Here is a 16,314-nt window from a genome sequence, read left to right on the forward strand (position 1 = left end):
GTAAGTAGCTCTCTGGATAACTGGATTACTGGTAGTTTTAAATTTTCTTCTTTACACCTTCTTAGATTTCCTAGATTTTCTCTAATCAACAGTATCACTTTTATAATGAGAAAAAAAATGTTAATTTCCTTGGCTCATGGTTTGTTTGAAACTAGAAGGCGGGGACTAAATATGCTGAACTGAAATAAAAAGACAGGAAAGGTGCCACACCAGAAAACAAAACTTAGTTACCCTGTGCAGAAATTGGAACATACCACGGCTGCAACAGTCAACTTGGCATTCAATCTAGATTTTAACAATTTGAGCAACGTGAACTGGTGTCCCCAGGGAGCCTACCCAATCAGCCCAATTGGGCATGCTATAGCCTATGCTGCCCTGTGGTAGCACTCAGATTTAATCAAAGCACTCTCAAAGGTATATGCTAATAAGGCTTAGTGGAAACTCAAGTTTTTATGTTAACAGTGGCTTGGTTATCACAAATGAAACCAAATTAAAATTAATTCCAACCTCCTGCCCCTGAGTAAACCTTTCTCAGGAGTTTTCATGATATGGCTGAATTAACTTCTTTCCTCTTCACCGTGTCCCTGATAAGCTGCTGGAGAAGGTGCTTATAATCACTGCAACGTCCAAAATATCAATAACAAATACAAGAAGGAGGAGAACATTATTAGAAAATCTACAAACTTTGATCAGTGCTAAAACAGCCCGTAAAATGCCAGGTCTCTCAAACGTGGCATGACAACGTGTTTGGCATGACACCAAGTGGCCTGGAGTGATGAATGGACGGCAGGTGTCCACAAGCTCAGGAGGGCATTGACAGCCCAGGTGGGTGAAATGCAGCACGCAGGGAGAAGGGAGCTTACACCTGAGGGCTCCGACTAACTCTACGCTGCTAAGAAAATACAGGCTGTGGAAGGGGCTGCTCTGGTGTGTAACAGGGCACGGCTCCTCGTCAGGCACACACACCGACAAAAAGGCAAAGGCCAGGAAAGTTGAGACTGGTAAAACGATTTAATGTCTGCATCTATGCAACACCCCTAAGGAATTCAGTAATGTTATCATGAGGCCCAAGAGCTTAATTCTTCACTCTCATCTCTGCTCTATACCTCTCGACCACATCCCTTCTCAAAAGTACGTGGCTGGCCTCTTGACACCACTGAGAGGGCACATGGTGACAGGGATGATTCTGCATTGGTGAAGGCAGCCAAGTACAGAAGATTACATCCTAGGGAATGTTACAGAACCCATTAGAGAATCGGTTTACAGAAAATGAGCACAGATCAATGACATGTAGCAACCCCCCCAATTATCAGGATGCTTTGCGCCATCTGCATCACCTGAGAACTGCTACTGTCACCTCTGTCGCGTCCCTCCACACACACACATTTAATGTTTCGGTATTATGAACCAAAAACCTATCGTAACTTGGAGCCCATGGCTCTCATGATAATACAAACAATGCCTCACTTTTAACACTATCTTGAAATGAAATTTTTTTTAAATTAATTAATTAATTTATTTTTGGCTGTATTGGGTCTTCCTCGCTGCGCGCGGGCTTTCTCTAGTTGCAGTGAGTGGGGGCTACTCTTCCTTGTGGTGCGCGGGCTTCTCATTGCAGTGGCTTCTCTTGTTGCAGAGCTAGGCGCTCTAGGCGCGGACTTCAGCAGTTGTGGCACACAGGCTCAGTAGTTGTGGCGCACGGGCTTAGTTGCTCCGTAGCATGTGGGATCTTCCCGGACCAGGGCTCGAACCCATGTCCCCTGCATTGGCAGGTGGATTCTTAACCACTGTGCCACCAGGGAAGTCCTTGAAATGAAATTCTTAAATACCATAACTCACATAACACATATGATGCGGGGACCTTAATAGAATGCCTCATCTCTTAACATAAAGGAGAATTAAAAGGAAAAGTGGGTCAGAATGCATTAATACGGATTTCAGTATTTCCAAGCCTAAATACCCTATAAGACATAATGAAGCAATGAGAGGCCTAGGGAATCCCCATAAACACACAGCTATTAACACAAACTGAAGTAGGTGTGAGATGTAGTTACTCATACACAAAAGCATTCCCACTGATGACAAGATTTTCCAAAATGGCAAACAACTCTCGGGAAAATTCAACAAAATACAATCTTCCCAGATTTATCTGGCACTTACATTCCTAGATAATTCAGTAAATATTAAAACTGTGCATATAAAAGAGCTTAAAGGTTAAACATTAGACACAGGTTTTTCACCTGTGTTAACTCTCTAGCAGACACCTGAAGACCATGTGGAAGGCAGAATAATTGCTCGCCATGCTGGAAACCGCTGTGCATTGCAGGCATAATGTTCCTGGACTGAGGCTGAGGCCACTAAAGGCCAGGAGCACCCCCAATCACTGTAACACCCACAGCACCCCCATGGGGGTGATTCTGACCTGGGAGAACCACCTTTTCACCAAACTGCCCCCACAATGACAAAGTGCCTATGGAAGCCAGACTAATTCATGCAAATTGTATCCAGTTGAGGTTGTCTCTTCAGCTCTCAGATCATAAGAAAATCATCTCCGCCACTATTTCCCTCCCAGACTTCTGTCACTTGGTGCTTGGGTGCCTCTCATCCTTTCCTCTTGTTAGGTCACGTGCCCTCTCTGAAGGGTGTTATCTTTAAGCTGGTCATTGCTAAAACCTACTTTGAACAATCACAAATTCAAAAGACAAATGGGCCTGTAACGAGTGTTCTGAGACTCATGCTTCTGCTCATACCCAAATATTGGTCATGAACCTCACCCATGATGAAATGTCTATTTTACCAGAATGCTCGGTCATGACTGAGTGTATGACTGACTTAGAGAAATAAGTTTATTTGATAAGCTCACTGCCAAAATAAAACATACCTGCAAATCCTAGAATAAACAAAATAACGAGCAACTTTCACCACTTGGTCCTGAACGTGCACAGTAATCCCTGCCATGTCAAGTGATGTGACAAATTCTTCCTGTAAAACTTTTGTGAGATCTTTGGAAATAGCCCAGATTCATACAAACATCCTTAATTGCATTTTTAATAAAGAACCCTTAAAAGCTACCTAATTCTGTAAGCTAGAAACTTTACCATTTAATTATTTAAAGCACCATAAAACATGGTTCTATAGATACATGTGTCTACTCCATATTAAAACAGTGTATATAACCAGAAATATAAACTTACAACCTTTGATTTGAATAACAAGCGAAACTAAAAACAGAAAAGTGCAAAAAATAAAATCCCTTCTAAAAGTAAACTAATGTTTAGACAATTAATGTCATTTAATTATGATTAATTAACACACATACCCACACACACACCCCCTCCATACTTTATATTAAGTTTATAAGAAAAAAACATAATTAAATGGAAAGTTGTCAAACTATTGCAAGCATGCCTGGTGGCAGAACCAAGAGATTAGAGAGGATAGAGTACCAAGGACTACAATTTTAGTTAACATGTGTTAACGATGCTTGAAAAGTTGCAAAAATCTAAAATTGTTCCTAGCTTTCTTCTGTGCAGAAGAATATAAAAAACGAGTCAAAGGTTAAGATTATTCCTTAAATATGGCCTGTGATAGGGATGTGGAGAAACTGGAACCGTCATACATCACTGGTGGGAAGGTAATATGGTATAGCCATTTTGGAAAACAATCCGGCAGGTTCTTAAAAAGTTAAACATAAATTTACTATATAACTTCTAGGTATCTACCCAAGAGAACTAAAAGCACACACACACACACACACACACAAAACCACCCCAAAACACAATAAAAAACTCCACACATGTCCACACAAAAACTTGTGTGAGTCTTTAAAGATAGCCCCAAACCAGAAACAACCCCAACGTCCACCAACTGTGAGCAGACAGACAAAAATGTGGTACAACCACACAATGGAATACTGCTCAGGAATAAAAAGGAACAAACTACTGATACACACTACAATGTGGATGAACTTCAAAAACATTAAGCTAAGTGAAAGAAGGCAAACACGTAAAAACCACATATTGAGTTATTCCACTGACATGAAATCCAGAAAAGGCAAACCTATAGTATAGAAAGAGAAAGTAGATTACTGGTTACCTAGGGATTGGGGAGGGGGTGAAACGGGGAGTGACTGCTAATTGTCACCAGGGATCTTTCTGGGATGATGGAAATGTTCTAAAACTGGATTCTGGGGATGACTGCACGACTTGGCAAATTTACTAAAAACCAGTGAATTGTACACTGAATTATATGGTATGTACATTACACCTTACACAAGCAGTTAAAAACATATATATACACACACAGAGCCTACAGCTGAAGCCCTGCACAGCTACAAAGTGTTAAATCTGTGTTTTGGTTGTCCCTCTTACTTTCTTGACTCCAGAGTGGAAAAGATGACATCAGGCTATTAACATTATGAGAATGCAGAATTTTGCTATTCAATTTCCTCTTAAAGATAATAAAGGAGGATGAGGGGAGGGAATCATGCAGGGGGAGCAAATAAATCTGCTCTTTCCTCATTATGGAGTTCAAACCGGGTCACGGCCCTATGAGCTGGTAACCACGAGTAGCTTACTTATTACTGTGCGCTGCCGGCTGGGGCGGTGCTGGGGTCTGGGAACAGAGTCCACCACCCTATGAACACAAGGCCTTTGTAATGGGCAAAGCCAGGCCAGGCATTAGGCTACGCACGACAATGGGCACGCTAAACAATTAGGAAATGAGAAACTACAGAAATTCTTATGTTTAGTTCACATACTAAAATCTAGCAAGAGGGAGGGTATATGGGGATATATGTATACATGTAGCTGATTCACTTTGTTAGACAGCAGAAACTAACACACCATTGTAAAGCAATTATACTCCAATAAAGATGCTGAAAAGCAAAAAAAAATCTAATACAAGCCACTTACCTCCCAAACCTCAAACTTAGGTTTTATTTGTTAAAATCAATATCAACTTAATAACTTTACATAATCAAAAACCTGTAAAACAGGCACACCATGTATGATGCCCTAAGACAACCTATGTTGCCTCCCCCCCTCCCATCTCTTAAAGAGCCAACTTGCCAAGCACCTATTAAATACACTCACTGCTTTACTCAGTCGGGCCTTACAGCCAATGTGCTAGCTCTGCTTTGCAGACTCATGACGGGCCTCTTCGCAGCAGGACAAGGGACCGGATGGTACCGTTACTATAGACAAGGAGCGGGCTCTCTGGGGCCACGTCTGAGCGCTGTGAGCTGACAGTACTCACTGATGGAAGGCTGGAAGGGGCAGGGTGACAAGCATACGGAACAGCCCCTGCTGGAAAAAGGGTCATGAAAGAGCTAAGTGCGAGGATAAGCTAGTCAGAGTCTCTCTAGTTTTCTGACCATCCATAGCCAGGACACCAAGACTGCCCCTGCCACCTACTCACAGAAGTTCCCAGCTGGAAGCTGCAGCACATGTGCCATGTCCAGAAGACATGCATTTTAGGACCATCTCATACGTCCCTGTACAAAAGTTTCTGAATAGGAAAAAAATAATAATAATAAGTACATAAGTGATAAGAGGACCAATCTGATAGAAACGGCATGGAATTATTTTTAGTTGAAGTGGATAGGATCTCATGAAAATGAAATGTTGTGGAAAAGAGTATTCAGGCAGGAAAAAGGAAATACTATATTTATCCCCTTCTCCCCCACCACTCTTGAGCATTTCCTCTACTTTGAGAAGAAAGCAATAAAACTGTTTTCCCTCTGCTCAGAGACACAGTGACTCACAGGCACCACTAGCATGGGGAACCCCACGCTTGGGCCCGGAGTACAGAAAAATGCCACCTGACAGGGGTCACACATATATACGGCTGCACACTACTGCAGCGCTTGGGTGAGTGGCACCCCCCCTGGCCTGTGAAATCCTTCCAGTGGCTCTCACTGCTCTGCCTGGGAGAAAACGGGGAGAATGTCCCAGCGGCCTCCTCAGGGGCCCACACTGCCCCTGACTGCTGGTGAGCCTGCAGCTGAACTACTGCTCTCTGTCAACAGAGGTAAGAATATTCCAAGAATGCCAAGGACTAACAAAATGACCAGCACTGTTTTCTCATGATTCATTCCCCTCGTCCACATCCCACTTTCTCTCTCATTCCTTAATCTCTATTTAAAATAAACTTCACAGGGGAAAACTAGGGATCAGGTGAGTAAAAGCAGCTACCTGCATAATCTGATAGAGCTAGCTGGCTAATATAACATTTGACATGAAAATTATCCTGCATAAAAAAATACTTCCCTTCCCGTAAAAAATTCAAGCATGCTCATAACTTAGAGGGCATGTGAAGCTCCTTAGCAATTAAAAAGCCAAAGCCAGTCTACAGGGTTTTGTCCAATGACCCTTTTAACTACTTGAAAATTATATCTAATTATCAAATAATGTTATGGCTTATCAATAAAGACTTCTTCCTAAAAAAATATTGATCCTGGATTTACATAAGCAAGGAAATTCGGAGAAGCCTTTTGAAAATCACGCACAACCCATTACTCATAGTTGAGACAAACACTGGGCCCATTTCTTCTGTGTCTGGGTGGGTTTCTATTAGTAAGTCAGCACCTGGGGAAACTTACTAACTATTCCAAACCAGTTCTACATAAGAATAATAGTTATTGTCAACTCAGACCTCTATAGTTACAGGGTGTATGGGGATATCTCAACACTTGTCTTTAAAAGCTTCCTGGAATTACATAGGGCTCAGGACACCAGCAAGCACTGTACTTCTTGATGGTCAGACTTTTTGCAAATTGAGATCACTTTAATTAAGAACTGAACCCAAATCAATAAAACCGCTCTGATGATTTCAACTAAAATTCTCTTTGGAGCATCCCAGTGGAAACTTCCAACAGAATGTGAGGTAGTATTTCCCTGAGGCAGAGTGGCCCCAAACAGCAGATCCTGCGTCAGCTTGGGAAACAGGTGCACCTCTAGGCATGGCTGGGACCTGCCAGAGAAGTAATGGGGCTGCCTCCCCGGTCTTAACTCTGGGGATACTTCAGCTGGCCCATAGACACCAGGCTGATGTTCCAAACTCATGCCCTTAGGGCCATTCTTCCCGTGGCCACATTTCTTGGTCTATCCTATTGGTTCTCAGGGTTCTCATTAATATACCACGGATGACAAATGACTTTAAACCCTGATAACAGCATTGTAAAAGCCCATCACTACCAACATTAATAACTACTGTTGGTGAGCAATGACGCAGTGGCAGCTCTTTGCTAAATGCTTTACAGTAATTATTTTACAGGTGAGGAAACTGAGGCTTAACACAGGCTAGTTTATTCAAGATAAAAAAGCTAGCAAGGGGTGAATATGGGATTTCAACCCATCTGTCTGACTATGAATTCCATATCATGAAGGCCTCTAGGGGGAAGGAAACGTACTTTACGATTTCAATTTACTTCTAAGAGCGCAGATGACCCACAAGGCATTAGCTGCGGCCATCTCCAAAGTTCTGTGGAGAGAGAAGCTAATGGAAACCACACATGTTCTGGGAAAGGAGAAAAAAAGTGTCCATTCACAACAGATTAACATTTCTCTTGCCAAGAAAACTAGAGTCGGGAAACTGCCTGGGAAGTAAATGCTCTTGACAAATGAACTCTTTATACTGAGCTATTGTTAAAACTGAACTATTGTTAAAATAGTATTTTATTGTTCACTTATTTTAATTTTGAATTATTTCTGATATTACAATTTACTATAATGAGCTGTCTTTTTAAAAAAGGAAGTATTTTTAAATATGCTGTTAACAGTTTTTCACAGGAAAAAGTCCCACCAAGAATACAACAGATATACTTCTTTATTTTTAACCCTCATTTAAACAATGTGTCTCACCCTCCAAGACTATTGGAAGATCACTTTAAATACAAGTAATAAGAACACTGCAGGTCAAATATATTTATAATACATTCCCCTCCCCTTCTCTGTAACAGTGTATGATTGCAAAACAGGTCTGATACAAAAAAATTAAAAACCGAGCAACTATGAATACATGTTCAAGAACTACAACAATCATTTATGGTTATTTTACTCTCTTCTCCTCCTCGTCCTGTTCAAGAATTTGAACATCAGAGCAAGGAGTCTTGTAGCAACAAGTCAGATTTCCTCTCTTCTTTTATCTTGAACTTCATCAGGATTATAGCACTTCCCAAAAAAATCGAATGTGAAGTTAAGCAAAAGTAAACAAAAACGTATCTTTCACCTTCTGTTCTGGAGCCAGGTTTGCTCCACCTTCACTTTTTCCACTGAGCCTCTCCCTAGGACGGCTCATGATGACAATGACTTTGCATTATGCCCACGGCAGTTCTAGGGAAGCATGAGTCAGAGGCAGAAGCAGACGCAAACAGCGCCAGTTCTGGAAATAGCGGCTGCAGCTTTCCTCCAAGATGGGAGATAGTGGTCACACTCTGGGCCCAAAACCTCCCCTGCTTAGAGGTCAAAGGCCAATGAAATGGTTAAAGTGTGTGTGTCTGCGTGCACACACACCCAAGCTCTACACGCACAGTGGTACATCAGTGATCCTTTGATGGAAGATAGTTCAGCATCATTTAGATTCATCTTATGATAATCTGGTGCTCTACGATTAGGTAATGCTACTGTTGACCATGCCAGTGACTTAATCTCTAATAAAGACTCAAAGTATGCCAGGGTTAGCAATACACGAGTATCATCCAGTGCCTTCTCTCCAGAAGCTTTCATTTTGATGGAAACAAAGGGAAGGGCGCCTTCGACAAGTCTGAAGCAGCTCAGTACCTACCTTTTCTTTTCACCTGCCCACTTGAGACTCTATCTGCCAGTTGTACTGCAGAAAACACACAAGCAGTTTCTTCCGCAAACCATAATATTCCTATTCACTTTGTCCTGCCAACAGTACAGAGAGATCTGGGGGACTAAACCTTTTATAACCCAAGTTCAGCATTTATTAATACTGTTTTGGGGGTAGAGTTGGTTTCATTTGGCCTATAAGCAAATAGCCAATTCAGAAAGATTACAGAAAAACTTCACTTAACTTTAAATTTGCAATACATCAAGGTATGAATATATTTAAACATGGAAAGCAGCCTTGCATTTTAGAAAAAATTATAATGTATTTATTAAAAAATATCTGCACAGACTTAAGAAAAGGCATTTGTGAGAGTACCTTTACTGCATTCCAAAATAAAATGGCTTGTTATCTAGTCACACTATTGTTTGATTAAAAACAGCAAAAACATTTTCATGTCACAGTTGTTTGGTCCATGACAAACATCACAAAAACCTCAAATAACCTATGCCCTGTAAAGTTTACTAACTTAATATGAAAAGCAAAATTTCACACCAACCCTTGAAGACACCTGTCTCACCACGTAGTCTTACCCGCTCTTTGGAAGGCCTGAGCCTTCAAAATCTGACCCAGTCCACACCTAACCAAGCCAGGATGGGAGAGTCCTCCATAAACCATGAAAAGGCCCTCACTCTGGACGAGTTTCTAAGCCACAAGGGGTGGCCTTGGAGGGACAGCCCGAGTCTCCCAGACCTTGCTTCCTGCCACCCCCAGGTGTCCGTGCCCCAGAACATGATAATGACCAGCTGCACACGTTTCTCCTGACCCAGCATCCAAAGCTGTTCCCCCTTCCACAACCCTACTTCGAGGAGCTGCCCTGGCAGAGAGCTGAAAAGAGCACGGGGGGACAGAGCCGGGCCTGGTCCCAGGCCAGCACTGTGGACCCCCATGTTCCCACATGTGAAACAAGGGTTGGAGTCAGAGAAGCAGTAAGGCCTTCCCCCAGTCTAACAACTCCAGTCCTGTACAGCATTCCAAATAAAGCGCTGAAGTGACGCGTGAGTTGTCGAGCTCTCCATGAGATGCTCTGCCCCCTCTGTTCACTCTTGTGGCCCAGCACACTCAAGTGTCAAGGACTTCAAGTAGCTTTCATAACATTTTATTCACTAGCACACTCCTCCAAGTGCTTGATTTATCATTTTTCCAGGAATTTTAGACAGCTCCTAGCTGGTGATTTTATTTTCTTAAGTTACCTGAACTTTTTAGTTCTTTCTGATGTTCTGTGCAGCTGCACTACACAACAATGCTATTTCCACAGATCCAAAAACTATGTTCTAAACCATGTTAGAAACTCAAGATGACCAAGAACCATTTTAGAGAATATAATCATTTCAAGACAACTACCTGTACTAGGATTCACTTTTTGTCAGGAAATAAACTGAACATTGCAACCCTGCCTAGTGAAAGGTAACAGAGGTAGTTTTCCCCTTAGACCAGAAACATACTGCAAAATGACAACAGAGGAGAAGGTATGCCCAATACTCAGTGCCATTCATTAGCTCATATCTGTATAAGCTCCACCAGCCTTCAAAGGAACTTCAAATCATAATAGTTTGGGGAAAAGAAATAAAAACAATGACTTGAGTACAAAAAATGATTATAGACTGATTTTAAAATGGAGCTTTGCTAGAATAGAAATCTTATCAACAGCCTGAAGAGCACTTTGAGAGCTTCCTGTTTGGAACAAGAACAATGACAATTTACTATACTGTAGTAGACAAACTGAAGAGAGATGCAAATGAAACAGTAGAGTAGCGCTGAGAAATAGGACCGGTCTTCTTGAATAAAGTCAAAAGATAGAGACAAAACATACAGACTTGTATGAGTACTACCGCTATATTTGCTGCAAACCAAAGAACAATTATAGGAAGAAATCAAGGCTGGTTTGGGGGGGGGGGGGTTGTTTTTGGTTTTTGGGTTTTTTTGGTCTGTAAATAAATTTAAGAATGTTTTCCTATCTCACTACTGTGGAGAAGGAAAAAAAAACGAATGATGTCTATCCACATGCTATTAGGTAGTCAGTCTTTCACCATCTTATTTGAAGAGGTGCTCCAAAATGTACTAAATGCTTCGTAAGTGCCAGCTGTTTTAGATAAGACACCTCACTTAACTCCCACAAGGCTCTGGCAAGACGAGTATCCAGCCCCTTTAACAGGATGACACGTGGTGGTACAGTCATCAGGGGTCCACCTTGGGAGCCAGGCCCAAGCCACCCAAGGTCTGCAAGCCACCCAAGGTCTGCATACTTCAGGAAGGGTGACCTCTCCAAGACATTAGCACCCCTCTGCAGAAAACAACTGGATTTCATCAGACAAAACTCCAGAGACATAAGAATGGATCATTCTACAAAGATCAAAAGAAAGGCACACCTAACAAGGCTACGCGGACAAGGAGGACCAGGTCACAGGGAGACAAGAGTCGGAACAAATGTAGGTCACGACGACTCCAACTGACACGTGAGGACTCTAGGCTCAGTGACTCATTTGGGGATCTTGGGTGAGACATTCAGATTTTCCATTTACTGCACTACTGCCTTCTGATCTGCAAAATGGAGGACAAAAGTTTATTAGGATTATCTAGATACTTACAGATTCTCACAAGAAATAAAAGCCTTAAGTATAAAAAACATGGTTTAATACCCATGAGAATGGCTAACATAAAGAAATCTGACAATACCAAGTGCTGATGAGGAAGCACAGAAACTGTAACCTTAAACATTGCTGGTGGCAATTTTTAGTAGTTTCTTAAAAATTAAACATACACCTACCAAAAGGCCAAGCCATGCCAGTCCTAGGTATCTACCCAAGAGGAATATGTCTACATGAAGATAGTTAAACCACTATTCTAACAGCCAGACACTGCAAAAAATCCAAACATCTATCAACCAATAATAGATAAACAAAATGTAATACATCCACACAACAGAATACTTCATAATAAAAAGGAATAGGGACTTCCCTGGCGATCCAGTGGTAAAGACTCTGCGCTCCCACTGCGGGGGGGCACGCGGTTTGATCCCTGGTCGGGGTAAGATCCCACATGCCGTGGGCAACTAAGCCCACGTGCCACAACTACAGAGCCCTCGTACCGCAACGAAAGATCCTGCATGCTGCAACTAAGACCCAACACAGCCAATAAATATTAAAAAATAAAAGAAATATGGTATTCCTTATTAAAAAAAATGCTTGTTTGACTTATAGAAAGATACATAAAATGATCAATGATTTGGATATACACTTAATGCCATTTTTGTGGCCTACCTCACAAGTTCATTTGTTCTCATCACCAAAAAATAAAAGGAGTATATAACTGTTCTTTAAAATACTATAAAAAAAAAAAAAAAAAAGAGGTCACCTGTGGTGCTGAAAACACGTGGAATACTTTCTGAATAAGAGAACACAACATCCAAAAATCACAAGAGGGGGCAACTCTGAAGAGCTCTGGAACTTGAAGTCACCACCCCTAACTCTGAAACATTCTCATTTCTCATTTTGCCTTGAAACCAAATATTTAGGGGGAAGGAAAAAACCCAAAACTGAATGATGCAAATAGAAGGAAAAAAAATAGAGAAATAGAATGAAAAATTTACATCCTCAAGTTCAGAGGTAGCCTAAACTTGCTGCAGCACTTTGATTTCACATTAGTGAGCCGAAGAGAAATACAGCTTACCCTTGAACAATGTGCGTTTAAACTACATGTGTCCACTTACATGTGGATATTTTGCGTTAGTAAATACTACAGTACTACATGATCCATAGTTGGTTGAATCCAGGGATGTGGAGGAACCTCAGATATGGAGGACTCACTGTAAGTTAGTTATACCTGGATTAACCTCCAGGTTGTTCAAGGGTCAACTATACTGACTTCACAGTTTCAGTATGTTCTTATAAAGACAATCTGAATTTTGAGAACAGAAATTATGGCATCCTCAATTCTACAAAATAACAAAAGTTGAATGAACTGGAACACATATTTGTATCCTGCTATTAGCCTGGACAAGGCTTGTGGATAATGCAAATAGCCCAAAGTGATATGACTTCCTTTCCTTATGAGATCCAAATTGCTCTGTATACATACCTAATGTACCTCTGATACAGGTTTCATTCAATTCTGTTTTCTTCTGTTTCTGGTTTTTTACATCTCAACTGTAAACTCTCTGAGGACTGTTTTCCATTCATCTCTGTACTCCCTACTCCTTACTCAGGGTTTTGTGTGTTGTGGATATGCAATGAAGTTAGTAAATAAATTGTTTAAATAAATATAGAATTTAATAAGGAATGCATTACACAGAATCATAAACAGTATTACATTTCTAGCCTTGGGTTTCCAAATCATTCTGATTCATAAGTGTCAGAAGAATTTTTATGATGGGTTCCAGCCTTACTTGCAAAACATGGATGCATTTATTTTTTAAAATCACATATTCAATAAAGACACTAACACTATTTATATGTACGTCAATCAAACCCCTATCTGTGCTTACAAATCAGGTAAAAGCATTAAAATGGATTCAGTTAATTCAATTACTCCATTTCCCACCATAACTTCCAGGCTGCATGTGTAAAGGGCTGCTTTATCAAAACAAGGCCCAGGAATGGAAACTCTAGTCCAGGGTAGCCTCAGGTAAAATGCATCATATACTCATATCCTTAGTTTGTGCTACATTGGTTTGGATTTATTTATCACATGCTATCTTGTAAATGATCTTTGATATGCTGTGTGTTTTATCTCCCATGGCCAGAAATGACATCTCCTGTTTCTTTGGCATTTTCCAGCAGCTTCTTACACAGGGCCTTATATACAACAAATCTAAGAAAATATGTTGACTGATTAGACTGATTTAGGTTTTCAGCTCTCCTCATTATCTGAAAAAATACAGTCCTTTAACTTTTTTTCCTCTGCATTGTTTTATGCACATATAAGCTAAAAATCACATAAACCCAGAGTTTTGTGCGGGAAACTAACATATGACAGGAAAGAGTATGAGAAGAATACAATGGAGATGGAGTTTTCTAAATGAGATGCTTGCAAAAAGCACCAGTGCTTTTAGGCCAGCAATTCTACCCGAGTGGATCAGGGTGAGTTTATTTACTGCCAGAATACAGACAGAAGACTTCAGGGTATCCACTTTAGATTTCTCACAAATATAAAGCCAACTCAAATCCGACTGACTATAAAATGAAGTACTGTAAATTTTAAAGTTCCTGACAACAAAGCACTTTAAAGGGTAACAAGAAAGTAAAATAAATTTAAAGCACTTTATATACAGTATCTCACTTGGTCTTCAAATCCACTCCCTGAGCAGGCAAAAATAGTTATCATTATTCTCATTTTACAGATGAAGAAAATAAAGCTCAAAAGCAAGTGACAATTGGGAAAACGGACCCACAATGAGTTATATTAAAGACAAATTGGGGGAATTTACAGAAAAAAATCTGGGCATCCAGGGAAAAAAACCAGGTCACTCTGAGGAAAAGAAATGAGGCCACTGTCAAACTTCATGCAAGACAATGGAGGAACACATCTAGGATACTTAAAGAAAATACGAGCCAAGGATTTTATGTCTAGTTGAACTGACCCTCATGTATAAAGAACACAAACTTATAAACATACAAGAACTCAGGAACTACTGCTGCCCCAAGCTCTTCCTGAGAAATCTACTATAAAACTGGCTTCAAAAAACCAAAATGACTGAAGATCAATAGAAAGGTAGATGATGAGCATTAAATATAGACGTACTTGCAGAATTAAAACTAAGTGATTTTATAAAGGATACAGTATAATATGTAATGGTTACATGCTCTGACATTGTAGGTACAGAACAACTATCAAAAAGGGGAGGGGGGATGAGAAGATTATATGAAAAATACTATTAGTTTGTTGACTGTGTCATAGGTATTTATCTGGAAGCTGAAAGATAACACCTCAAGTCACAGGATGGAAGTCAGAGCGGGGTGGGGCAAGAAAAGGTTAGTATCTAATTTTACTATTGCTCACAGCAGGAAATCAATACACATGAGCAAAAAAAAGTGGACAAGAGGCAGAAATGTGTTATCATGTCAAAGTAACCATTAGAACAAAAATACAAGCCTTCCTAAATGCCAAAAAATGGACAAAAGAGAAAAAATGTATCATAAAACTGTAAATATTAATTTTATAATTAATACAAATTGGCTTCAATGGCCTAATAAATAAAAGGATTTTCAGATGAAAGCAAAAGTCAAGCGACAAACTTAAGGAGCACATAATTAGGTGGCAGAGTTGGGATCAGTGTCAGTCTTCCCGGCTCTGAGCTCTCTTTACAGAAGAGATGAAAAAGATGACCCACGACAGCCAGGAAAGCTCTACCAAATGTGCTTTAATGGAAACCTCCGTCATTAGAGAACAAAATGAAAACCTGGACATTTAAAATTTTTTTAAATGCAAAAGCCAGGTATAACTTTACAGAAAGGTACCATCTGTAAGATTCACTCATCTAATTCATTCCACAAATATTTATTGAGGCTGTATGTGATCAGGTCCTTTTCTAAGTACTGGAAACACAAGGCTTGAGTGTCATTTTTCCTTTGTGCAGAGACCCAGAAATATAAATGAAGTACATGTTGGCTAGACTTAAAGACACATGCTAGTGGCGGCCTCCTAAAATAGAAGATTAATGGAAACAATGACAGGCCCTAAACTACACTGACACCAGTAGGTGCTACTAAAATAATGCATCTTATTAGTGCCATATGATACCAGGCACAAAACAGCAGCTCATTAAAATGCCTAAGATGAGAATGATTGCCAAGTAAAGCATTCTGTCACAGGAATGTAACTAATGCTTCCTATAAAACTAAAAGTCACAAAAATTTCCTCTGCCCGCCTCCCTTTTCTAGCCAAACTCTTATGTTTTATATTAAAATGGCTTTCATCTCTCACGGCACATAAGAGTTGATGGCTGCTGGCATCAAATCTGCTAAAATCAACAATGGTGTAATTATCTGCACACTTTCAAGTGTTTCCAAAATACATGCTGGTTGAGATTTTCCTAACTTAGAAACGTATGCTTTATGCTGGTGGTCTAGGAATGTCAATAGCCTGGGTTAAAAAGAATTTTTAAGTCTTGCCCAAAGCATTCTTTTCTACAACAATTATTCGATTTGTTTATAACTCATCTACCTCCACAAAGCATCTGACATATCCTATTGCTATTTTGTGAAACTACTTTAATGGTACAGTTCCATGAGTTGATACATGTAAAGCACTGAGAAGAGTGCTTGACACATGACAAGTGTCAGCTATTATTACAGTAATAGTTCCATTCAAAGATTCTTTTTAAAATATGTGAATAAGTGCATGAGGGTAAGTGGATGACTTTTAAATTTTACCCATCATGCCAGCTGACAATGGGAAGGAATTTTAGTACACTCAAAATTCGCACTTTTCTTTAAAGAACTGCAGATTCTTTAAAAAAAAATCTAC

General features: G+C 40.2%; 1 protein-coding gene across 7 annotated transcripts in view; it reads right to left on the reverse strand.

Moving 5' to 3' along the window:
• The window catches only part of AOPEP (aminopeptidase O (putative)), a 371,493-nt gene that overhangs the window by 61,337 nt on the left and 293,842 nt on the right, over positions 1 to 16,314 (reverse strand). Inside the window, exon 14 of one of the 7 annotated variants that reach the window (XM_059924476.1) lies at positions 9,201 to 11,391. The exons of the other annotated variants lie outside the window; for them this stretch is intronic. Within the exon in view, the coding sequence (XP_059780459.1) occupies positions 11,377 to 11,391 (15 nt within the window). The 3' untranslated portion in view covers positions 9,201 to 11,376. Of the gene's footprint in view, positions 1 to 9,200; positions 11,392 to 16,314 lie in introns of those variants that run through there. 7 annotated transcript variants of the gene reach the window in all.

This window comes from Balaenoptera ricei, chromosome 6 (assembly GCF_028023285.1).
Source record: "Balaenoptera ricei isolate mBalRic1 chromosome 6, mBalRic1.hap2, whole genome shotgun sequence".
Lineage (NCBI taxonomy): Eukaryota > Metazoa > Chordata > Mammalia > Artiodactyla > Balaenopteridae > Balaenoptera > Balaenoptera ricei.